The 27,508-nt window shown below is 35.9% G+C and overlaps 1 protein-coding gene across 5 annotated transcripts in view; it reads left to right on the top strand.

Moving 5' to 3' along the window:
- Window positions 1-27,508, top strand: part of PTBP3 (polypyrimidine tract binding protein 3) — a 101,522-nt gene that overhangs the window by 60,023 nt on the left and 13,991 nt on the right. For all 5 annotated transcript variants that reach the window (XM_012532801.3, XM_033427440.2, XM_012532800.3 and 2 more), the window contains 3 exons: window positions 10,732-10,842; window positions 12,338-12,506; window positions 25,872-25,949. In XM_012532801.3, coding sequence (XP_012388255.1) covers window positions 10,732-10,842; window positions 12,338-12,506; window positions 25,872-25,949 — 358 coding nt within the window. The remainder of the gene's footprint in view (window positions 1-10,731; window positions 10,843-12,337; window positions 12,507-25,871; window positions 25,950-27,508) is intronic.

Below are 27,508 nucleotides of genomic sequence, written 5' to 3'. Positions count from 1 at the left end.
ACCTAGTTACATAATTTTGTATTGAATAAAACTGCGGCTCAGATACTTGATGAGTTGAATATTGTAAAGAGTAATTTAAGAACCAGTTAGAATTCAAGTCCCCTAATGTCAACTCCAGTATTCCATTTCATTATACTTGACAACCTAAGTATAAAAATTATTTTAAAACACTAAAATATGTTATATGCTTATTTTCATATTTATTTATTTATGGCTGCGTTGGGTCTTCGTTGCTGCGTGCGAGCTTTCTCTAGTTGCGGCGAGTTGGGGGCTACTCTTCGTTGTGGTGCGTGGGCTTCTCATTGCGGTGGCTTCTCTTGTTGCGGAGCACGGGCTCTAGGCACACGGGCTCCAGTAGTTGTGGCACACGGGCTTCAGTAGTTGTGGCACGCGGGCTTCAGTAGTTGTGGCACGCGGGCTTCAGTAGTTGTGGCACGCGGGCTTCAGTAGTTGTGGCACGCGGGCTTCAGTAGTTGTGGCTTGTGGGCTTTAGAGCGCAGGCTCAGTAGTTGTGGCACACGGGCTTAGTTGCTCGTTGCGGCTTGTGGGATATTCCCGGACCAGGGATCGAACCTGTGTCCCCTGCATTGGCAGGGGGATTCTTAACCACGGTGCCAGCAGGGAAGTCCCTATTTTCATATTTATATCTCATTATTATTATTATTATGTATTTTTGCGGTACGCGGGCCTCTCACTGTTGTGGCCTCTCCCGTTGCGGAGCACAGGCTCCGGACGCACAGGCTCAGCGGCCATGGCTCACGGGCCCAGCCGCTTCGTGGCATGTGGGATCTTCCCAGACCGGGGCACGAACCCGTGTCCCCTGCATCGGCAGGCGAACTCTCAACCACTTCGCCACCAGGGAAGCCCCCTCATATATTAAACAGCATGATCTCAGGCCAGTCTAGACTCATTTAACTGTTTTCCAAACCTTTGGATTTGTACTACTGAATGAAGAGTCATAGGGGGGTGTGTGTGCATTTAAGAATTGAAATGTATCCTATCCTATTCTCACATTTTACAAATAAGGGTACTGGGGACCTTAGAAGTTGTTACTTTCCCCACAGTCATTGTACCAATTGGTGATAGAACTCAGATATATTTCCTAATATGGTTCATGTGCTATGCATGTAAATATCAAAATATACCATTTATTATGCCTACTTTATTCCCTGTGATAGTTTCCTGAGTACCATTTTCTAAATATGTGCATTTGTGAAGCATGTCCTATGGAGGGTTTTAGCAGTGGTATCCGTAGCCACCGTTGTTTCCTAAAAGTGTTCAGCAGTTACTTAAGTGATTGGTTTCTTTGTTCTGGTGGATTTTCTTTTCTACTGTTTATCCCGCAAAGTGGCATTGAACCCTCTGTGATCCATCAGCATTTTTTGTTTGCTTTTGGTACTGTGGCACTGTAGCTACTGCTAACTTCTACTGCTTTACAGAAGATGTTATTGCACCTGTGGCTCAACATTGCCATCAGTCAGCAGTGAATTTAGTCAAGGTTGTGTGGTCCTGTCTTGTCATTCCATTTGTCATTTCCCTCAGAGCAGTAACAAACCTTGTTTCTTTCCCAAAAGATCATGGGTCCTTCAGGTGAAGAGAGGTAATTGAGAGTCTTCAATAGTAACCATTGGGATAGGACTCTCAGCCCTTTAGTTATGGCACTCTCCTGTTTAATCCTTCTTCACATTGCTGTTGGAAAACACCAAAACTTCTTAGCAAGGCACTTAAGTCCCCATGTGCAGACTTCTCCCCATCTCTTTAAGCTCACTTCCTAACTCTTCTGCTTATTTAACACCCTAGCTTTTCTGGCCCTTTGACCCTCTCCCCCTCCCCCCTCCCCCCCTCTTATTTCTGTCCTTGTCCATTTCTGTCTTCTATTTCTTAGGCCTGGAACACTCTTTAGGGAGATAGCCACTTAGCTGAATCTACATCATTCCATTTGCAGCTCAAATTCACCTCCTCAGAGAGTCTTTCTCTAATTACGTTAATTTAGCCCTCTCCCCCTGACACTCTATTCCATTGGCCAACTAAAATGTAGTATAGCATAATGATTAAGGATACAGTATCTGGAGCTGGTTTGAATCCCAGCTCTACCACTTACTACCTCTATAACCTTGGACAAGTAACTTACTCCCTCTATGTCTTTTTCTTATTTATATAATGGGGATGAAGATGGTATCTATTTTATACCTTCATTGTGTGGATCACATGGGTTAATGCATTTAAAGCACTTAGAACAGTGCCTGTTACATAGTAAGTGCTCAAGAAATGTTAGCTGTACTTATCAGATGCTAGTAAATTGCATTGTAAGAAACTGATCCTTGCTCTTGTGGTCTTGTGGGTAAGATGTAATTTCATAAGTAATAGCATAAAATGTGATAAATATTGTGATTGGAAAATACATGGAAGTGTGGAGTTGGTTGCACATGTTATAATTAATTAGTAAGTAGAGTTGATATTAGCTAAACTGCTCTCTAACATCTATGGAAGCTAGTGTTTTTCCTTTAGCTCATGGTGAGGGGATTAATGATGACTGAGATAGGAGTGGTGCTATTTCAAATGAGGTAGGTTAGGGGAAGTGTTTACACTATGACATTTGAACAGAAGCTTGAAGGATGTGAGGGTGTAAGTTATGTGTATATATGGTAGAACAATGATGCAGTCAGAAAGAACAGCAAGTGCAAAGTCCCTAAAATGGAAGTGTGCTTAATGTGTTCAAATATCAGAAAAAAGACTATATCATTGGCGTGTAAAAAATAGGGAAGCCATAAATGATAAGCTCAGAGAAGGTGTTAAGACTAGATGATGCAAAGCCTTTATAATCTTTACACTGAGTAAAATAGGAAGCCATGGAGGATTTTGAGTAGAGGAGGGAGATGATAGGTTTAATGTTCTTGTTGCTATGTTAAGAATAAACTGTAGGCATAAGTGGAGGCTCTTATCATAGTCCAGATGAGAGATGGTGGTGACCCAGGTGGGGACGTGAGCACTGCACATGGTGATTACGTATATATTTGGAGTGATTTGCTGATGGGTTTAGTAGATGTGGGTTATGGAGAGAAAGAGAGTAATCAAGAATGCCTTCCAGATTGAGGATATGAGCCTCTGGTAAAATAGAGCTATCTTACACTAAGATAGTAAAGACTGAGGGCGAAAAAGATTTAGGGCAGGGGTGGGAGGAAGGGGAGGAATCAAGAGAGTGTTTTGGACATGTTAAATTTGAGATACCTGTTAGACAGCCAAGTGGGAGATGTTGAAGAGACAGTTGGGAAATAAGTCTGGATTGGGCCTAAGAATTCACGCTGGAGAATTGGTAATCATTTGCATATGAGTGGTAATTAAGGCCATTGGATTGGATGGCATTACTTAGCGAGTATTTGTAGATAAAGAAGGCATTCATCAACTGTTCCATTACATAAACTCAACCCTGCATTCTAAAAAATTTCTTTGTGTACTGAAGGAGTAGGTGAAAACAGTATTTTTGTGGAATCCATTACTTCCAAGTACTGTTATATATGGGGTTACTTTATGAATGTCCAAAAGGTGAATCTCTTCAGGATGAAGGACTTATCTTTTTGAATTACAAAATAAAGATAAATAGCTTGCAAAAACCAGTTATTATGGTATCAAATAAAAGAATCAACACTAGTAATACAACACTAGTAATACAAATTCTAATTCTTAAATCTTGCTGTTTTGTTGGCTACAAAAACTATTATAAACAAATTGTGGCCAATGTGCTTGCTATTTTTAAAAGTTCTAATATAAATAATGCTTTTTACAAGTGAATACTGGTGAACAGTTTCTGGCAAGCCCTCTTTATAAACATCACCCTGAAGATTAATTTTATCAGAATTTGATCTTTAGTATTTTATTAGTCCCATTTTAAAGTCTGAAAAGATTAAAATGCACAAGAAATGTCAAGAGTTGAGTCTATGTGTTTCTTATGTTTATGACAGCAAAGTAAATATATTAGGAAATAATCAAAGACCTTGTAATCTATAAAAATATATATTAAACTTTCCTAAACATTGATCTTTTGAGACCAAATCTATTTAAAACTGAGTATTTTGATAATTATAAAAAGTTGTTAAAAACTACACTTCAGGCATTCCTGAATTCCCCAATGTTGGTGCTCACTTACTTTATTCAAAAGTATCAGATTGGGGACTTCCCTGATGGCGCAGTCGTTAAGAATCCGCCTGCCAGTGCAAGGGACGTGGGTTTGGGCCCTGGGCCAGGAAGATCCCACAGGCTGCGGAGCAACTAAGCCCGTGCGCCACAACTACTGAGCCTGTGCTCTAGAGCCCGCGTGCCACAACTACTGAAGCCCACGTGCCTAGAGCCCATGCTCTGCAACAAGAGAAGCCACCACAATGAAAAGCCTGCGCACTGCAACAAAGAGTGGCCCCGGCTCACCGCAACTAGAGAAAGCCCGTGCACAGCAACGAAGACCCAATGCAGCCAAAAATAAATTAAAAAAAAAAAAAGTATCAGATTGATCTTTGCAGCTACTCTTTCAGTAAATACGATCCAGGGGACTCTAGAGAGCTATCCATGGTTAGCCAGTTGAGTTCATTCATATTCTCTTGGCACATTCAGATGAAAATTACACAGCCAAACACATCTGTCAGGGAGGATATGCTTCAGGTTTTTGTTCAAGTTAAATGAGGGAAAGGAATCGAACCATTAACAAAATCTGAAGGTTAAGTGGAAATTAACTAGGTTCTGTAGCATAATACAGTATAAAATCCCAAATTTTAGAGCAAATTATATGCTCTTGTTACTTCATTAACAAGATATTTTACATCAAAAATATTTATCATTTTAAAAATTGCATATTGCCATAATTCTTCAGTCAGATCTCAGAGTATAATTTGTTATCAGTTAATAATAAGCATTTACTCTGTGCCTCTTATATGCCAGGAATTGTACTCAATGATAGAGAAATGATTCAGGCAAGGTATATACCTTCAAGGACCTTTCAGTCCAAAGGAGACATATATAAACAAATGTATAGACCAGTGTAAATAAAACAGCTAGATAAATATTTGTATGAGGCCTAGAGGGGATATTAATATTTGGTACTAGAGAATGAACTCTATTGAGATTTGGGTGAGGCTAAGGATTTTCTGGTGGCATTATTCCCTGAGCTGAGTTTTGAAAAAGATAAATGAAAATTTACTAGGTATTAGGTAAAGAGTTACAGGAAAAGGGAAAAGCCACATGTATAGGCATGGAAGTCCAAAACCACTTAGTGTATCTGGAGAACTACTATAGACAGTTCCCTACTGTTGATGTAAATAGTGTGGTATAAAAAGTGTGAGGAAATGAGGTTGGAGAGGTACACCAGGGAGAAGTTGTGTATGTTATACCAAAGAGCTTGGATTTTACCATGTAGATAATGGGGAGATAGTGAGGAATTTTAAGCAGGGAAAAGTATAATCTGACTTGTACTTTAGAGCACTACCTGTGTCTGCAGTATGAAGGAGGGAGGTTAGGCAGTTATTATATCTCCTTTTATATATATACATACACATTTTTAACATTGTTACTACTTTATCAGGCGAAAAAAAAAGCAAACAAACCTCAATTGATGCACTTACAATATATAGATTGATGTGTGTGCATGCATGTAACACCATAGTATCACCAAGGATGGAAATTAAGAAAACATAATACCTTTTCCCAAGAATGCTTATACCTATATCTTAAAGAAAGATACAACATAAAATCTTTGACAGCTGAGAAGAAAGTAAATTTGGTATTCTTCTATAAACTTTAAGAATATTATCTAGGACATGAGGGTGTACTGAGGAAATAACCTGTTACAAGGCCAAAGTTTTCATTAAAAGAACAAAACAAAAAATTTCCTAGTGTTTTTCAAAATACAGTTATAATGAGGGGTTAAGGTCTCAAAGTTCTAAACCCTGAAATATGACCATAATGAAATTAGCTACATTTTATTAAAAGTTTTAAATTTCAATAAAGAACCTTCAGACTATCTAACTTTTAAGGAATGGCATTTTCTGGTGATCCCTTCCAAGACAAATTGGTTCCACAAATCTTGTTGATCTTCTTATCTCTTATAAGAAATGTTTAACTCTAAGCTAATAATATATAAAAGCATATCTTGCCAAAAATGAGTATTTGGACTTTAGGATAGTTATTTTATCTTGGAGGGTGGTAAAATACACATAAATTTTATCATTTTAACTTTTTTAAATTGTACAGTTCAGTGGCATTAGGTACATTTATATTTTTTTGCAGCCATCACCAAATAGCATGTATCTCTAGAAATGTTTTCATCTTCCCGTTGAAACTCCTGTACCTATTAAACAGTAACTCCCCACCCCATTCCTCCCTTCTCTCAGCCCGTGGCAACCACCATTCTTCCTCCTGTCTGTGAATTTGCCTACTCTAGGTTCCTCATATAAGCGGAATCACGCATCATTTGTTGTTTTGAGACTGGCTTATTTCCCTTAACTCATTGTCTTCAGGGTTCATCCATGTTGTAGCATGTGTCAGAATTTCGTTTTAAGGCTGAATAATATTCCATTGTACGGATATACCACATTTTGTTTATTCATTCATCTGTGGATGGATACTTGAGTTGCTTCCATCTTTTGGCTATTGCAAATAATGCTGCTATGAACATAGGTGTTCAGATTATCTCTTTGAGTCTCTGCTTTCAATTCTTTTGGGTATATGCCAAGAAATGGAGTTGTTGGATCATATGGTAATTTTCTTCTTAATTTTTTTTGAAGAATCCCCATACAGTTTTCCATAGCCACTGCACCATTTTACATTTCCATCAACAGTGCACAAGGGTTCCACTTCCTCCACATCTTCCCCAACACTTAATCTTTTCTGTTTGTTTTGGATTTTTTAATAGTACCTGTCCTAATGGGGGCGTGAAGTGGTATTTTGTTGTAGTTTTTATTTGCATTTTGATGATTAGTGATGTTGAGCATCTTTTCTTTTTTTTTTTTTTTTTGGCCACACCACGCGGCTTGCAGGATCTTAGTTCCCTGACCTGACCAGAGGTCGAACCTGGGCCCTTGGCAGTCCTAACCACTGGACCACCAGGGAGTTCCCATTGAGCATCTTTTCAAGTGCTTGTTGCTATTGATTATCTTTGGAGAAATGTCTATTCAAATCCTTTGCCTGTTTTTAAAATTGGGTTTTTGTTGTTGTTGAGTTGTAGGAGTTTTTTTTATATTTCTGTATATTAACCCCTTATCAGATTCATGATTTGCAAATATTGGCTCCCATTTTGTGGGTTGTCTTTTCAAGTCAGTTGATAGTCTTGATGAACATAAGTGTCCATTTTGATGTAGTTGAATTTATCTATTTTTTCTTTTGTTGCCTGTGCTCTAGGATAGTTATTCTTTTTTTTAAGATTTATTTTTTATTTACTTATTTATTTTTGGCTGCATTGGGTCTTAGCTGCGGCATGTGGGATCTTTATTGAGGCATGCGGGATCTTTCGTTGTGGCGTGTGGGATCTTTATTGAGGCATGTGGGATCTTTCGTTGTGGCATGCAGGATCTTCGTTGCGGCACGAAGCCTTCTCTCTAGTTGTGGCATGTGGGTTTTCTCTACTCTAGTTGTGGCACACAGGCTCCAGTGCGTGTGGGCTCTGTGGTTGTGGTGCAGGGGTTCCAGAGCACATGGGCTCTGTAGTTCGTGGCATGTGGGCTCTCTAGTTGAGACACGCAAGCTCAGCAGTTGCGGCACGTGAGCTCAGTGGTTGTGGCGCACAGGCTTAGTTGCCCCACAGCATGTGGGATCTTAGTTCCCCGACCAGGGATCAAACCCACATCCCCTGCATTGGAAGGCAGATTCTTTTTTTTTTTAATACATTTATTTATTTTTTGGCTGTGTTGGGTCTTTGTTGCTGTGCATGGGCGTTCTCTATTTGCGGCGAGCAGGGGCTACTCTTTGTTGCGGTGCACCGGCTTCTCTTGTTGCAAAGCATGGGCTCTAGGTGCACAGGCTTCAGTAGTTGTGGCTCACGGGCTCAGTAGTTGTGGCTCGTGGGCTCTAGAGTGTAAGCTCAGTAGTTGTGGCACACGGGCTTAGTTGCTCCTCAGCATGTGGGATCTTCCCAGACCAGGGCTCAAACCCATGTCCCCTGCATTGGCAGGCGGATTCTTTACCACTGGACCACCAGGGAAATCCCTAGGATAGTTATTCTTGATCATTCTTTCTGATAATTAAAAAGCAGGACCATTTGCCTATTAAGGAGACACATACATAGTATTTGATAACAGCAAATTCTTAGCAGCATAGGGAATACTTATGTTTTTATCCTTAGAAGCAGAAGGGCAAGTTTCTGGCTTATTAAAATCCAGATTTAAAATGGGATGTCAGAGGAAAGCAAAATGCATTGTAGTAACCCTGGCCCTGAACTTGTGGTGGGGAAGTATAACAAGTGTTGTAGATTTAAAATGGGATGTCAGAGGAAAGCAAAATGCATTGTAGTAACCCTGGCCCTGAACTTGTGGTGGGGAAGTATAACAAGTGTTGTAAGAGCATTGGTAACCAGGGGTCTGTCAGGAAACTTTCCCCCAACTCTGTTTATTCCGCTTCTCTAAAGACTCCTTAGAGACGCCTTCCTTGAGCACCCTTGCACCTTCCCAACTTGCATTCCAGTTCACTCTCATCCCTTTCCCTTTTATTTTTAAAGCAAAACACTTTTTTATGACCAGACATTGTTATTTATTGGCTTATTTGTTTATCGTCTGTCTTTCCTTATGAGAGCAGAGACTCGTTTCTTTCTTTTTTTTCTTTCTTTGAGGATTTTCCAGGTTATTTTTTTCTGTTATTGATTTTTAGTTTAAATCTATAATTGTTTGAGAACATACACTGTATGATTTCTGTTATTTTAAATTTGTTAAAGTGTGTTTTATGGCTCAGAATGTGTCTATCTTGGTCAGTGTTTCATGCAAAATTCAGAATGTGTATTCTATTATTGGGTGCACTGTTCTATAAATGTCAATTAGATCCAGTTGATTGATGATGCTATTCAGTTCAGCTATATCCTTCCTGATTTTCTGACTTCTGGATCTGTCAATTAGTGACAGAGCGGTGTTAAAAGTCTCCAGCTACAATAGTGTTTTTATAGTCCAGCAGCTTTTTTTCTCAAGTATGTTGATTCTTTTTCATGAAGCACATACATATTAAGGGTTGTTATGTCTTCTTGGATAAATGACCCCTATTATTATTATATACCCTCCCTCTTTATCCCTGATAATTTTTCTTCAAAAGTCAGCTTTGTCTAAAATTAATATAGCTGTACCAGCTTTTCTTAAAAATTAGTGTTAGCATGGTGTATCTTTCTCTCCCTTTAGCTTGAGTCTTTATATTTAAAGTGGGTTTCTGATGAGTAACCTGGAGGTGGGTTTTGTTTGTGCTTTTTTTTTTTTTTTTTGCGGTACGCGGGCCTCTCACTGTTGTGGCCTCTCCTGTTGTGGAGCACAGGCTCCGGATGCGCAGGCTCAGCGGCCATGGCTCACGGGCCTAGCCGCTCCGCGGCATGTGGGATCTTCCCGGACCGGGGCACGAACCCGCGTCCCCTGCATCGGCAGGCGGACTCTCAACCACTGTGCCACCAGGGAAGCCCTGTGCTTTTTAAAAAGCCCACTCTGACAAGTATGTATTTTAATTGGCATATTTAGAACATTCACATTTAAAGTGATTTTTTATATAGTTGGGCTTATATCTACTAGGTTGGTAACTGTTTCCTACTTGTTTGTTGTTTCTTCCCCCTTCTCTTTCTGCCTTTTTCAGGTTTTTTTTTTCCTGTTTCACATTTTGTTTTTTACTAGAATTCTTTAGAGCATTTTTAGTTCACAAAAATCTTGAGCAGAATATATATACCTCCTTACCGCCACAGACATACACAGTTTCCCCTATTATTAACATTAGTATGGTACTATTGTTTAAAATTGATGAGCCCATATTGAGACTCTTGTTACTGTTTTGTTCACTGCTGACTTTCTAGAGCTTAGAACAGTGCTCTATGAGTATTTGATGAATTATTAGAGCATTGAACATTCTGTTGTTCATTTTGTTGAATATTTTGTAGTTTTCCTGTCTATAAAAATTTCAAGTAGATGCTGATTCTCAGGCTGAAATAGTTGATCTGTATGACTCTTCCACTTCCAGGTATATGCTTTGTAACACCAACATCTCATAGCATTAATTAATTCCTGTTGTAACCTCCTGATTCAGTATTGTGCCATTTATGACATGCTATAAAATAGGTTAAATATTTAGTGCCTGTTATGTGTCAGGCACTGTTTTAAGCCATGCACGAGTGTTGAAACATGAACATCTTAGGCTTGATTGAAGTGATTTTGGTACCAATAGTTTTAATAGAGGAAATTATTTTCATTTGAAACTGGGATTCAGGGGCTTCCCTGGTGGCGCAGTGGTTGAGAGTCTGCCCGCCAATGCAGGGGACACGGGTTCGTGCCCCAGTCCAGGAAGATCCCACATGCCGCGGAGCGGCTGGGCCTGTGAGCCATGGCCGCTGAGCCTGCGCATCCAGAGCCTGTGCTCCGCAACGGGAGAGGCCACAACAGTGAGAGGCCCGCATACCGCAAGAAAACAAAACAAAACAAACAAACAAAAAAACCTGGGATTAATGAATCAAGTTGTATTTATAAAGATATGTTAGCAAGTTTTTTCCTTAAATTTAACCTAATGTGAACTTTTTTCCAGATATTTTCTAAATTTGGCACAGTCTTAAAGATTATCACCTTTACAAAGAATAATCAGTTTCAAGCCTTGCTTCAGTATGCTGACCCATTGAATGCACATTATGCCAAAATGGTAATTATGATCTTTTTTTCATTTTTCAGTTGTTAATCAGTCACTTCAGTGATACCAGAGAAAGCCATCATGTCTTCTCCTTTGCTGTAGTTTACCATGTGTTTTTTTTTGAAAATTGTAATAAAATATACATACTGAAATTTACCATTTTTAAAAGTACTGTTCCATATGCTCTTCTTATAGTCTAAAAATTACTTCTTTCTTCATATGAAATGGTTTCAAATCACCTATCATTTCTCAGATTTCTGGGACTCATTTCTGTTTGTCCTATTTAAAGTCTAGAGTTGAGCACAGTACTTCTGATATAATCTGACTAATAAAGTAGGATTATCTTTACCCTAGTGCCTCATTTACTTATATTAAGTGAGCCAAAGATTGATTGATTTCAGTATTTTTGCAACCATATTCACTGTTGAATTTCATTGAGCTCTAAATCGCTAAAGACATTAAATCTTAGGAAATATGCTGCCTTAAATTCATATTGTCTTCTTGTTAGTACATGAGTGCTTGACTTTTCACAGGATGTAAAACTTCACATTCAGTTTGGTTACGTTTGACCCATCTCCTATTGAGATCTATCCCTAACTCTAATTCTGTCTTGTATTGGTATCTGAATTATTTCTAATTTTTTTCCAAAGATAGGGACTAAGGTTTATAGTACTTTTGTGTATCACAAAGTGTCTAGTTCTTGATTAGGAATAACATTTATATTTGCTGTACCCTCTACCCACATATATTATTTTGTACCTTCATGATGGCATACTGGTCAATAACTATCATGATAAGTCAGGGGTTTTTGTATATTTGTATGGTTTTTTTTTATTGATATTTTTATGTTTTGGTTTCTGGTATCTATTTTTATAAATTGAAGTGTTTGTGGAAGTCATAAGTAGCTATAAATATCCCTTTGGTAAGTCTTTATTATTTTCAAAGGAGGGTTTGCTGATTTTTGGTCTTGTATCTGATCTGACTCAAAACTTCCCTCAAGTTTATTACTCAAAGAAAATAAACTTAACAAGAAAAACAGTAAGTGGTAGATAATATTTCACATATTGTGGTTCTGACAGGTACCATTTACAAAGGCTTTATTTCATCTTAACCTATATAAAGTACACTAAAATGAATTAAGATGAAATGTAAAATTTAAATATCTTTAAACATTTAAAAAATAATCATCATAATAATTAGTACAATGTACAATAATGTATAATAGTTTTCTAAGCTTATACATTTCTCCTCTTCCGTTTGCTCTTATCATAGACAGGATAGGGATTATTATCCTTACTTTACAGATGAAAAAACTGAGAAATAGAGATTTTCATTTTCTCTCTTAGGCTCACACAGTGACAGAGTTAAAAGTAAACCCAGGTCTTTGGCTTTTAGTTTAGTCCTCTTTGCTTTATGCCTGATTGCCACTCTGTCAAAATAGAGGCTACTTGATTTATTATTGTTATTATCTTGTAAAACATCATGCTTTCTTACATGCTTTATTTAGGCTCTGGATGGCCAGAATATCTATAATGCATGCTGCACTCTGCGTATTGACTTCTCCAAGCTTACCAGCCTTAATGTGAAATATAATAACGACAAAAGCAGAGACTTCACTCGCTTAGACCTTCCTACTGGTGATGGCCAGCCATCCCTTGAACCCCCTATGGCTTTCGGTGAGTAGTTCTCTTTTGGGTCACAGAACAAGCTTTCTGAAGTTAAAAGTTTCATTTATTAATCCATATATGTCAGGTGGTTTCTTCTTGGATTCTCTCAGGATTTCTAAAGAAAAGTGAGAATCATGGAACGAAAATGTGTTCATTAATTGAATCTTAATATTAGTAGATTCTATTAGTTGGCAAAAACAAGTGGATACCTGAAATTGAATTTATTTTCTAACATTAATATTACTCGTTATTTATAAACCATGCAACCATTTGCTTGAAATTAATAGTCTTATATATTACCACTGGTTTAAATAAGTTGATTTATAGGGTTGGCCAAAAAGTTCCTTTGGTTTCTAAGTACAAATAAAAGACACATTTTTCATTTTCACCAAGAACTTTTTTTGCGGTACACGGGCCTCTCACTGTTGTGGCCTCTCCTGTTGCAGAGCACTGGTTCCAGACGCGCAAGCTCAGCGGCTGTGGCTCATGGGCCCAGCCGCTCCGCGGCATGTGGGATCTTCCCGGACCGGGGCACGAACCCGTGTCCCCTGATGCAGGCAGACTCTCAACCACTGCGCCACCAGGGAAGCCCCACCAAGAACTTTATTGAACAACGTATTCACCCTTTTGTTCCACTACCTTCTGCCATTGTTCAGGCAACTTCATAATTCCATCTTCTTAAAACTTTTTATCATTTTGAGCAAAGAACTGTTCCAGGTGCCTTTTACAGTCTTCCGGGAAATGGAAATTTTTTCCATTAAGAGAATTTTGTGAAGACTGAAATAAATGAAAATCCGAAGGTGCAATGTCTGGTGAATACAGCAGGTGAATCAGAACTTCCCAACCAAGCTGTAACAGTTTTTGTCTGGTGCTCAGAGAAACATGTGGTCTTATGTTATCCTGATAGAAGATTACGTATTTTTTGTTGACTAATTCTGGACGCTTTTTTGTCGAGTGCTGCTTTCAGTTGGTCTAATTGGGAGCAGTACTTGTTGGAATTAATCGTTTGGTTTTCCAGAAGGAGCTAATTAAAATAGAGGACTCCCCCTCCCAATCCCACCATATACACAACATCCCCTTTTTTGGATGAAGACTAGCCTTTGGTGTGGTTGGTGGTGGTTCATTTCGCTTGCCCCACAATCTCTTCCGTTTCACATTATCGTACAATATCCACTTTTCATCGTCTGTCTTAATTTGTTTTGAAAACAAAACGTTTTCATTACGTTTAAGTGGAGAATCACATGCGGAAATACGGTCAAGAAGGCTTTTTTTCGCTTATGTGGAACCCTAACATCAAAGCGATGAACGTAACCAAGCTGGTGCAAATGATTTTCAGTGCTTGATTCAGATATTTTGAGTATGTTGGCTATCTCCCACATGGTATAACATTGATTGTTCTCAATTAATGTCTCAATTGGATCGCTATCAACTCAACTGGTCTGCCCAACTGTGGAACATCGTCCAGCAAGAAATCTCCAGCACGAAACTTTGCAAACCACTTTTGACATGTTTGATCAGTCACAACACCTTCTCCATACACTGCACAAATCTTTTTGTGTGTTTCAGTTGTGTTTTTACCTTTCTTGAAATAATAAAGTATAATATGCTGAAAATGTTGCTTTTTTTCTTCCATCTTCAATATTAAAATGGCTACACAGAAGTTCACCAATTTTGATAAGTTTTTTTTAAAATGCATGCTGATCTGATAGCTGTCACAATACAATCTAACAAAACTGTTTCAAATGAAGTTAAAGACAACTAAGTGCTACTAAAGGTGTCTTACAGAAAAAACTGAGTGAACCTTTTGGCCAGCCCAATATAACCAGCAAAATACTGGTGTAAGTGGTCTTAAGAGAAATACGTTTCCTTTTTTAAGTAGTGATACTTTAAAACAAGGACCTAAATTAGTAGTATGTTTTTCCTTTATTCAAAGAAGAGGATTTACAATTTTTTGTTTTTGTTTTTTAAACATCAGAACTTTTCATCTTAACCCTAAGTTTGTGTGAAGTTGCATTTTTGCACTAATAAAAGTAGTCTTCTGCATTACTCATACAAATGTTGCTTTGGAGAGCTTCCTTCTTTTATTTAAAATTAGTTCTCAATAATTTAAACTTTTAAAATAAACCTTTATGTAAAGGGAAAAGTAGTGGAGAGCCTACTTGGATATATCATTAGGTTAATATACTTTTTGGTTTTGCAACTCTCGAAGTGTGGTTTATTATTTAGTTAAAAGTATTTTAATTTTATTACCCTTTGTGATTGATTTTTCTTTCCCAGATGACACCATAAAATATTAGTTGAGACTTCAAGTGATATTTAGTTTATCTTCATTTTATAGGTGAGAAAAAAGAATCCTTAGCCAAATTGTTGTCCAAAATTTTCTAGAAAACGGTAAATTTAGTGTTAAAGCTTTTTGTTATTTATAACTGAAAATGTCAAGTACATTGTTCAGTTCATGTTCCTAAATTGTTAAAGTTTCTGTTTTAGTCTGACCAAATTTTTGTGTTTTATACAGTTGGGCTTCCATATCTACAGGTTTGGAATCTGTGGATTCAACCAACTGCAGATCAAAAATATTTGAGGGAAAAAAATTCCATAATGTTCCAAAAAGCAAAACTTGAATTTACCTTGTACCAGCAACTATTTTACATAGCATTACAGTGTACTTACACCTATTTACATAGCATTTACAACATACCAGGTATTATAAGCAATCTAGAGATGATTCACAGTATGCAGGAGTATGTGCAGAGATTATATGCAAATACCATACAATTTTATATAAGGGACTTGAGCATCCTTGGATTTTGGTGTCTATAGGGTGGGGGGTTGGGGAGTGTGCTGGAACCAATCCCTTGTGGATACTGAGGGATGACTGTATTTGTTATCAGCCCCTACTCATATGTACAATTTGGGAGAGCCAAAGGTCTTTGTAATTACCATTTTAATAACAAATGATAGAAATTGGGGCTATCACTCAAGTTTGCAAATGCAGAACTGCACGTATTTCAGTAATTGAATACATACTGTTGGTATAATTAATGTTCTGCATTGTGGGAGGAGGACATTTTAAAAATACAATTTAAAATTTTGGTTTCTGAATATAAAATAACCAGAATGTTACCATCCTTTTGTTATTGTATTAATAAATCCTTTGTCGTTGCAGAATAGTGTCTACATTATAAGATAAATAATTCATCAAACAGAGAACAGTACTTTTTTATGTGTTGTGTGAAAGTTTACTCTGCCTCTCAGAAATATTTGAACTGTTCACTATTCCCTCTTTTTTTTCTCTTGGCTTCAGAAACACCACACTTCCATGACTTTTTTCCTTACCTCACTGGCTGTTCTTTCTTTTCTTTCTTTTAAAGATTACCGTTTAAAGGTCTTAGGGCTAAGTTGTGAGCATTCTGTCCCTCTTTTTAGAGAAATATATTATACCTATAGAAAAGCTTGTAAAACCTGTGAATACAGTTTTAAATACCCATGTAATTACTATCCAGATTAAGAAATAAAATGTTTACACATACTGAAGAAGCACTATTTGTACCCCTCTCATTTATTGTGTTCCCACTCTCCCTGCTCCAAGATAACTGTAGTCTCAAATTTTTGATGATAGTCATGCTTTTGCTTTTCTGCTTTTCCCCTGTGGTTTGGTTGGTTTTTTTACTACTCATTATGCAGCCCTAAGTGCTAATTTAAAAAATTCTTTTCTCCTATATTTAGAACTTTATCTAAATGGAATCATACTGTTTGTTTTCTTTTGATTCATCCATGTTCACATATGTGGCTATCGCTTATTCATTGTCAATACTGTCAAGTGTATAGATTCCCATTGTATGAATATACCACAGTTCGTTTATCTATTCTGCTGTTGATAGACATTTGGGTTGTTTTAGTTTGAGGCTATTATGAACAGTACTGCTGTGAAATTTCCTTGATTACCAATGAGGTTGAACTTACTTTATTTATTGGCCATTCTCCTTTATGAATTTTCTGTTAATTCTTTTGCCTGTTTTTGTGTTTGGTTTGTTGTCTTTTCTTGTTTATTTGTGGGAATTCTTTATATATCCTAGACACTAGTCCTTTGTTGGTATTATGTGTTGCAAATAATTTCTCTCCGTTTTGGCTTATTGGTTCATTCTCTCCATGGTATTTTTATGTAGTCAAATTTATTTGCCATTTCCTTTATATTTGTGTTTTTGTGTCATGTTTAAGAAATCCTGTATTACTTTGATATTATAAAGATAAATACTTATATTTTAAAGTTGATAGTATTTTAGTAACTTTTTATTGAAATACTTTAAGTTGCAAGAATAGTTCAAAGAATTCCCTTATATCCTTCAGATTCCCCAGTTATTAACATCATGCCACATTTACTTTATCATCTCTCTGTTTATATGCGTGTGTGAGTGTGTGTGTGTTTGTTGTTGTTGTTTTTTCCTCTGAGTCATTGGAGAATAAGTTGCAAGCATGGTGTCCCTTTTAAATACTCACTGTATATTTTCTAGGAACAAGGACATTCTTACCTAAATACCGTTATCAAAATCAGGAAATTAACATTCACACAATACTATTATCTAATCCATAGACCTTTTAAAATTTTTGCCAGTTGTGAAAATAATGTTCTTCATATGAAAATTTTTCTCAGTATCAGGTTAATTTATTTGTCATGTTTCTTGAGAGTCCTTTAATTTGGAACATTTCCTCATTCTTTGTCTTTTATGACCTTTAAAATTTTAGAAGAGTTCAGGGTTGGGTATATAATAGAATTTCTCCCAACATGCATGTCTGGTTTTTTGGCTGAAATAATGTTGTGTCTTTCTCATTTCATTACATCAGGAGACACATAATGCCACTTTATCCTATTCCTGGTGATATTAACCTTGATCACTTAAGGTGGTTTCTGCCAAATTTCTTCCCTGTAAAGTTACTGTTTTTCTCTTTGTAATTAACAACATATCCTTATAAGGAGGATATGTTGAGACTATAAAAATAGCCTGTTTCTTATGACTTTTCACCCTTTAGTTTTAACATCCATTGCTTAAATTAGTTGTTACTGTGGTAGTTGTTGCTATATTGGTGATTTGCTAATTCTGTCATTCCTTCTCATTTATTAGCTGGGATTTTATTATAAAGAACTTTTTTCTTACCAACACTCCATTCATTCATTCATTCATTCATTTTTATTACATAAATTCGTGTGAATTTAAGGTTTATAATGTGCTACTTTTATGTATTTATATATTGTAGTATGATTCAGATGTAGTGATATTTATCACATTACACAGTTTTAGTATAATACTGTTGTCTGTATTCATTATACAGTGCATTAGCTCTCTGTGGCTTATTTACTATTCATTGTATTTATTTTTTCATGTTAATATGAACTTGTAGGTTCTTATTTTATGGGTAATAATTTCACAGTATCATTTTTCACTTTATGTTCAAACTCTCCCAGATTTGGCCAGTGGCCACTAGCTTCTGTGGCCTTTTGACATACCTTCATCATTGTTTGAACACTTCCTTACTTTCTGGCAGAAGATATTTCAGATCTTCTTTACTTTCCCTGCCTTAACACCGCAGTCAGCTGTTACTCCAATGAGCCCTGGTTCTTTTTAGTAGGAAATAGTATTTGGAAATCAGTATCAAGGCATTATATGTGCTTATTGCTAATAGGGTGTCACTGCTTCTAGGAACTTTAAATGGGCATGACTAGGATATATGTGTATGTGTACTTCATAAATATATTTCTCTGTGTGTGTGTGTGCATGTGTGTGTTTGTGTTTTAAAAAACCGCAAGTTTTAACTGATAACTCCAATTCCAATTCAGCACCCTTTTTTTCATATTGGTGATTCCCTTCTTCAAGAATGAGAAATCTAGTTTCCATTAGCCTCAACATATTATTTGCTCAATCCTATAATACACAAAAAGTAGTTTCAGAATTAACACATACCATTAATTTGAGGTTAATATATGCATGAGTAGTTTTCTGAGCATTGTTCCATTGGTCTATTTATTTGTCTTTCTTTTTGTCATTACCACAAGTCTCAATGTCTGATAGAGTTAAGTCTCTTTACTTATTCTTCAAGAGTATCTTGGCAATTCTTGACCATTTACACTTAGGAATTTTAGGATCAGCTTTTCAAGTCCTCAAAGGGGAAAAAAAGCACTATTAGGGTTTTGATTGGATTATATTGACTTTATAAATCACTTAGAAGATAATTGACACCTTTACAATAGCGTCTTCCAGTCTTTGAATATTGTATATATCTCCATTCATTTGTATATTATTTAGTGTCTTTGAGTAAAGTTTGGTGACTTTTCCCCATAAAGGTTTGCATATGTTTTGTTAGAATTATTCCTAAGAGCCATACTTTTTAGATTCTAATTCTAGACCAGTCTTTATGATCCGTGTAACTTTGGGCAGATTGCTTAACTGCTCTGTACTTTTGTCTCTTTATATGTGAAATGAACATAATAATAGTATTTAACAGGTAAGAGTTGTGAGGAATATTAAATGTGCTAATATACGTAAAGAGTTTAGAATGGTGCCCTGTAAGTTTTAGCCATCACTGTTATTTGGTTTTTAAATTGTTACTAATACACAAATGCAGTGTTGTTGTTTCTTGATTTCATATTCAGCAACCTTGATAAACTCGTATTTCTTTCTCTACTCTAATTAATTTTTCTCTTACTTTAGTAAGATGCACTGAACTTCTAAAATTTGCATAGAAATGGAAAAGTATCTAAAATAGTGAAAGAAAATAAATGCAAGGCTTAATATAAAGCTGCAGTAGTCAAACCAGTTTGATAGTGTTGAAAGGTTAGATAAATTAATGGAGCAGCATATAGAGTCTAGAAATCGACCCACATGTATGTACTCAGTTGATTTTGAGCAAAATTACCAGTGTAAAAATTCAATAGAGAAAGGTAAATCCTTCAACAAGTAGTTTTGGACAGGTGGATATCCATATTGGAAAGAAAATAAACATTGATCCGTATCTCACACCATACTGACACATTGACTTGAAATGGATCTTAGACCTCTATGTAAAACTTAAACCTATAAAACTCCTGGAATAAAACATAGGAGAGGGGACTTCCCTGGTGGTCCACTGATTAAGACTCCAAGCTTCCACTGCAGGTGGCGTGGGTTCAATTCCTGTTCAGGGAACTAAGATCCCATACGCCATGCTGTGTGGCACGGCCCAAACAAAGCAAACAAATAAATAAATCTTATATTTAAAAAAAAAACTTAGAAAATCTTTGTAACCTTGGGATATGCAAAAGTTTCTTAGGTAAAACGCAAAAAGTACAAACCATGAAAGGAAATAATTTATATATTGTACGTACATCAACATTTAAAAGTTTCACTGATTGAAAGGTACCATCAAGAAAACCACAAGGTAAGCTGTAGACATTGAAGAAAATATTTGCAACACATATATATAAGACAATTATATCAAGTTATATAAAGAACTCTTATAGCTCAGTAATAAGAAAACAAACTATTAAAAAATGGCCAGAAGATTTGACAAGATATTTTACAGAAGATGGTATATGAATGGCAGTAAACACATGAGAAGGTGCTCAACATCTCTAGTCATCAGGGAAATGGAAATTAAATTACTGTAAGATATTATTACATACCCACTAGAATAGCTAGAGTTTAAAAAGTTTCCTGTACCAAGGATGTGGAGCATCTTTTACTAGCATACTGTGTTGATGGCAATGTAAAATTTAGGAAACTCTTTGGTAAAGAGTTTGCCAGTTACTTAAGTTAAATGTGCACCTACAATATAACCTAGGCATTTACCCAAGAGAAGTGAAAAAGTTAGTGTCCACACAAATACCTGTATGCAAACGTTCATAGCAATTCTATTTGTAATGGCCAAAATCTGGAAATATTCTATTACAGGTGAATGGATAAACAAAATGTAGTTTATCGATGTTATGAAGTACTATTCAGCAATAAAAAGGAATAAATCGTTAAGGACAACAGGATTATGTTGAATGAAAGAAGCCAGACAAAACATTATTATGAATGAAAGAAACCATATAAAAAAGAACACCTGGTATATGATTCTGTTTATATATAATTCTATAAAATGCAAACTAATCTTTAGTGACAGAAAGCAGATCAGTTGCCTTTTGTACTTGTACAGTTTATTGTATGTAAATTAGAAAAGAGAAATAAGTCATATCATTTCAGTCTAATGCTGACAACCCTCCAAAGGCTCCCATTTTTTTCAGAGTATTAAATGCCCACATCCTTACATTGGATTGCAAGCCCTATACCATCCACTTCAATTTTACTCTTTTGACATATCTCCTTTGATGTTCTTCCCTTGCTCCTTTTGCCCACCAAACTGACATCCCTCTAAAGCATGTTAGATATGTTCCCACCTCCAGATTGTTCCCACTAGTTATTCCCTCTTCCTGGAGGGCTTTTCTCCCAGGTACCCTCAGATTTTGCTCCTGCTGCCTTCTTTGACCTACCCTGACCAGCCTTCCCTCAGTACTCCTGATTCTTCCTGTTCTATTTTTTTAGTAGTATTTATCACCTTCTTATGTATGCAGTTAACTTATTTACTGTGTTTATTGTTTAATTCTGTTTTCATCAGTCGAAATAAGCTTCACCAAGGTAGTTTTTTTTCTTCTCTACTTAGTTTGTGCCTGACACAAAATAGACACAAAAAATATTTGTTGAATTAATGTTTATTTATTATTTGGTTTTTTCCACTACTGTTTTCGAAGTTTAACACTGTTTTGTATTTTCATCTAGGATTTTTAACTTTCATACTTATTTTACCAAAATATAGAGTTAATTGATACCTGTAATCTTTTCTTATATAAGAACTTTAGGACACTTTAACTCCTTTTACCTTCTCTTACCTCCTCCTAACTCAAGATATTATTATGTTTAAAACTTTTTAGATTTTAACATTTCAATTTGTTAATTATTTTATACAATCAATATTCATTTAGATTAAGCCATATATAACTCTCTTAAGGCCTTTCATTTCTTCTTGCAACTCAGATATGCCATCTGGGATTGCTTACCTTTTGCCGGAAGGATATCCTTTATTATTCTCTTAAGGGGAAGGTCTGTGTTAACATGTTTGAAGTGTTCATTTCCCCAGAAATGTCTTTATTTTGTTGTCAGTATTAAAAGATATATAGAGTTCTAGGTTGACAGTTTTTTGTTTTGTTTTTTTTTTTCAATGTATTAGAGAAATCAGTACACAATAGTCTGGTTTTCATTGTTGCTCTTGGAAGGTCAGCTGTCAACCTAATTACTGCTGTTTTCTCTCTGGCTATTCTTTAGATTTTTTTTTTCATCTTTGATGTCTACAGTTTCAGTATGATGTGTCTGTTTAAGGATTCATTTTTTCTACCTGGAGCTCAAAAAGCTTCTTGATTTGGTGGATTGTTGTCTTTTACTGGTACTAGAAATGATCTTCTCATATATTTCTCCTTCACACTGTTTCTTTTCTTACTTTCTGGAATTTTGATTAGACCTGTTATACTCTCTTACTCTGAGTATCTCAAACTTTCTTTCATATTTTCTATTTCTTTATCTCTCTGAGCTGCATCCTAAATAATTCCTTAGGGACTTTCATTTTACTAATGGTCTCTTCACCTTTGTCTAATCTGTTGTTAAATTTGTCTGATAATTTTGGATTTCAGTAGTTGTGCTTTTTATTTCTAGAAATTTTATTGATACTTGGTTCTTTTTTTTTTTTAAGTATCTTCCCTACAGATATTTTTCAGCATGGCTTTTATTTCTTCAAACATACTATTTAAAAATCAAATCAAATCAAATCTGATAATTCCAGTGTCTGAAATCTTTGCAGTTATTTTTCTGCAATTAGATATTTCTTTTTCTACTTTTTTTCTTTTTGAGTTACTCAAAAAGTTTAGTCTGCTACTGTACCAGCATTTTTGAAAAACAAAATAGTTGTGCTTTTTTTTACATAGTACATACTCTTTGTAATATTTTAAATGGCTCTGTATTTTGTCTAGTGACTGATAATTTATATAATAATTCTTCAATTTAGACATTAAGCTTGTTTCTTTAGGGCTTTGCTATTATAAATAACACTGATAAACTGATTTCATAGGTAAAAATGTTATCTCTTCATTTGTATTACCTTAATTGCTGTTGTGGTAGTACCTTTTCCAAATGTAAAATATGTATTCTTAGTTATGCGAATCTTAAACCTTTTTCTTAAAAGTTTGTGTAAACCATTGCCTAACTGGTTACTTTGCTAAAATGTTTCTGTTTCTGCTTATTTGAGGAATGTAGATTTACAGAAACTTTGCAAATGATTCTTTTGTCGAGTATTAACAAATGTTCTTGTTAATCATATTTTACTTGGAAACAATTATTTAAAATTTGGCCCTGGTAATTGTTTGCCAGTTCTTTCATTTATTGCTATTTAATGTTCAGTGAGTGTTATCTCAAGAATTTTCCTCATTTCTCTAAAACCTACTACAAGTCTTCTGCCTCATACCCCCCACCCCATAGCCATTTGTATTAGTCTCTTTGTTTTGTTTTAAAAGTAGGTCCCTTGCCCTTGCCACAAATCTCAGTGGTTTACAGCAATTAACATTTATTCCTCTCACATGACTGACACTTAAACAGCTGCAAATCAGCTTTTGCAAACTTCCTTCACATGTCTTTTTGATGGAGGGCCCAGGCTGAAGGTGTCACTACATTTGAGACATGGCATTCTTGTGGCAGAGAGTAAAAAAATAAGAGAGCTGGTGTAAATGCATAATGCCTCTTAAAGCTTCTGCATAGAGGCAGTTTATGTCCTGTTTGTCCGTGTGTTCCTATCACATGACTGTGTGCGGTGGGTGTTGCATAGAAGTGTATGCTTCTCCCACAGGAGACACTGCAAGTCACATGACTGACCAGAGTTACATGGAAGGGTCAAGTGAATACTTGGCAACAGTAATACAATCTACAGTATCTCTTCTTATTTTTAAAAAATATATTTTAAAATTTATTTATTTATTTATGGCTGCGCTGGGTCTTCGTTGCTGCATGCGGGCTTTCTCTAGTTGCGGTGAGCAGAGGCTACTCTTCGTTGCAGTCCATGGGCTTCTCATTGCGGTGCCTTCTCTTTTTGCGGAGCACGAGCTCTAGGCGCTTGGGCTTCAGTAGTTGTAGCTTGGAGGCTCTAGAGCGCAGGCTCGGTAGTTGTGGCGCGTGGGCTTAGTTGCTCCGCAGCATGTGAGATCTTCCTGGACCAGGGCTCGAACCCGTGTCCCCTGCAATGGCAGGTGGATTCTTAACCACTGCACCACCAGGGAATCCCTACCATATCTCTTCGTATGTTTAATTTTCTAGTGTAAATTTTCGCGATAACTTATACCTGTACTGAAGCCTCTCTGATAAGTCTTCCTTTATGCCTTAAATATAGTTATTTCTGTTATGAAAGTGAATCATTTTACCTATCATCTTTTTTTTTAACTTTTTACTTTATATTGGAGTATAGTTAATTAACAGTGTTTTGTTAGTTTCCGGTGTACAGCAAGTGATTCAGTTATACATATACATGTATCTATTCTTTTCAAATTCTTTTCCCATTTAGGTTGTTACATAATACTGAACAGAGTTCCCTGTGCTATACAATAGGTCCATGTTGGTTATCTATTTTAAATATAGCAGTGTGTACATGTCAATCCCAAATTCACTAATTATCCCTCCCCCCCACCCTTCCCCACTGGTAACCGTAAGTTCATTCTCTAAGTCTGTGAGTCTGTTTCTGTTTTCATTTTACCTATGATCTTGAGCCTACTTGAATGTAAGTTTAGCAAGGGCAGAGATTCTTGTCTGCTTTATTCATTGCTTCCTCAGCACTAGAAGAATGCTTGCCTCCTAATGTGCTTTCAATAAATATATGTTTCCCTTCTTATTTCATCACTCTGTCAGTTATTCTCATTTTCTGTGTCTTCATTTATTGTTGGTTCTCTCTGCTAGCTCTGTCCCTGAAGTCTCTCAATGACTGTATTTTCTTGAATTATTTTAATCACAGCTACATATTTAATAAATTCTGTTAAATAATTATCTTTAATGAAGAGAATAAACTTATATGATCTTTTAACTCCTCTGGAAAATGTAGCCTACATACTTCCTCCTATAAATATGCATATCAGCCTATCATTAAGGTAAAAAACCCCAAAACCTTCCCTTTGACTCTTACAGTCTAGCTTCTCACTGTTGCTCTAAAACTATTGTTTACCTTTTACATTTCTCACTCCCTTTGACTTTTATGGAAGGCCCCCTCCCCTAAAACTCTATGTCTCTAGATCCTGAGGGACTATAATTCATTATAATTCACTGTTTTGTTTTGCTTTCTAAGGTTTTTCTCTTTTCCTTAGAATGTTCCTCTTCCTTCCTCTACCACTTAAGTGTACTAATACTCCCAGGTTCTATTTTTAGCTTTCTTCATTTCTTGCCTTGTGCCCTTTTTAGCGGAGCTCTCATTCATATGGCTTTCACACTTATTTCTATATAGATGATTTACAAATCTGTGTCTTGTAATAGTTAGAAATTCTGAGTTTGCCCCCTCATTTCCACTTGTGGCATTCCCATTTGAGTTTCTCACTATCACCTCAACCTTAACTTGTCCCAAACCAAATTGTTTTCCTACTAGTACTGACTCCTCCATTGGAACTAACTCTTGTTTTTATTGATGGTTCACAGTCACCAGGCTTCTAAGGAGAGGGAATACCAGCCTTTGTTTAGCATCCAGTGCACACTAAACACTGCTTTTCACTTACTGAATGTCCAGCTCAAGTTTTACCTCCTGAGAGACCTTCAAACAATCACAGTGATCCTTTGCAATCCCTTCTTCTTAGACCACTTACAGTATATTTGTATTAAACCCATATATCCTCAGCCTGTGAATCTCCTGTAATTCATACTTTTAGTTTGTAAAACCTCTCAAAGGCAAGGATTTTTATTTCATATTTCTTTTTGTCAGCACAGTACCCCCCAGGTACAGTACAATTTAATAAGTATTTGATGATTTTTCATAGAAACAATGCTCTAATTAAGGACAAGAATATCAACTTAAATAACAAAACTAAATAAACTAAAACTAAGTAGCAAACTAATAACTCAAAATTAAATAATATTTTAGCTGTACTCTTGAACCTTGAACCCAGTTGAAAGGGGTTAGCCTCTGAAAGTGGCAGAGGCTCTTTACTTACCGTTAAGGATCACCTGTTGAACAAATCTTTACTCTGTAACAGAATCTCTTTGTCAGTAATACACCTTCATATAGCCATTTTATATTGCTATAACCATATTTATAGAAGGTAGTGTATTTATTTTAGCTTCTCTTCCCCGTTAGGTGCACCAGGAATAATTTCCTCACCATATGCAGGGGCTGCTGGATTTGCCCCAGCCATTGGATTTCCTCAAGCTACAGGTGACTAACTCTAAAGTTGAATTTGAAATGATTTCTTAATGATGGTCTATATTTTCCAGGAACTTATCAAAATGAAAAATATTACCATATTTGAAGGATTTATAATAAAAGCATTAGGTGTTTCAGTCATAGAAGTGGCTCATGTACAATATATGATGCACAGCTTCCTTGTGTTTATAAATAATTCTCTGTGGTTCCATTCTCAACTCCAAAATTCCCTTATATATTCTGCATCATTTATACTTGCCATTGGCACAGATAACTATAGGTTGACTATATTAATAATCTCTGATTTGCCTTTTTGGTTATTATACAAAATATATGAACTGCTTGCTTATAAGCTTATCAATTACATGTTAAACAGACTTGTGTGTTATTTATCTTTGAGTCCTTAAATGCCTTTGATGGCATTTAATACATAGTATGCAGTCAGCAAACATTTGAATTAATAAACATTTACTGTTAAACTTATTTGTAAATCCTCTTTTTTTGTTTTTTTGATTAATGGGTTTAGAAGATTACCGTAGAGGGTATGCATGCTGTTTTATTTCAGGAAAAAAATATATTTTTTTCTTTAAGTAATAGAAATAATTAAGAGATAGCAATCGGTTAATACTTTGATAATGGCTCTCTGACTCTTTTCCAAATAGTAAACAAAATGAATTTGATCATAACTTAAGGAGGAGAAAAAAATACTTTATGATTTTATTGCTGGTGCTTAAAGAATACACTTGAGGTTGGTGATTAGAAAGAAGAGTGGCTTAGTGTTAAGCCTAGTCTACACAGTACCTTTTTACAGCTTCCAGGTGATTTATGAATATAACTATTTTAAATTGCAACATAGTTGCTTTCTGGCAGTAATCTTTGTATCCTACCTTTCTAATTCTGGGAATTTTAACTACTCTCTTCACTGGAGAGGATGAAGTTAACTAAAAAGAAAAGAGTGATTTAAAAGGTTGAGGTTCATTTAAGTTTTAGGTTTTTGGTGGTTTTAAGACATCTTAACGTATGTTTAATTAAGTGAGTAATTCTACCTATCCCATTAAAATGAAGGCATTATACATTGTTTTTATGTGTTTGAAGCTCCCAAAAGTTTAATTTTTATACATTTGGAGGTAGTGATATATGGTTTCCCTCATTTTAGTTATTTCTTTCTACACACTGTATGTATAAAACACTGTATTAGATGTTAAGAAAGAGAAAAAATGTGTAAAGAGGGCTCCTGAGTTGATAAGACTTTTAAGGTGTAGCAGGGGGATGTACATATACACATACACACATGTATATACCCTACAGTGTAGCTAAGGTGTAGTGTTGGCGGTATATAATAGACTTAAGGAAGTTATTCAAAAGTTGCAGGGTCATGGGAAGAGGTCATGCAAAAGACTATTGAGTATAGATTTCATGGAAAAGCAACCACCCTAAGAAGGTGATGTGCACGGTTTTAAAATTCAGCAAGATGATGGTAATAATAACTTTCCTTAGATTGTCAGCAGAATAGTATGATTGTAAACTATATTGCAATTTAATTACATGATTTGTGATAAACTGGCCAGACT

Source organism: Orcinus orca, chromosome 6 (assembly GCF_937001465.1).
Source record: "Orcinus orca chromosome 6, mOrcOrc1.1, whole genome shotgun sequence".
Lineage (NCBI taxonomy): Eukaryota > Metazoa > Chordata > Mammalia > Artiodactyla > Delphinidae > Orcinus > Orcinus orca.
This window is presented reverse-complemented; position numbering and strand designations above follow the sequence as displayed.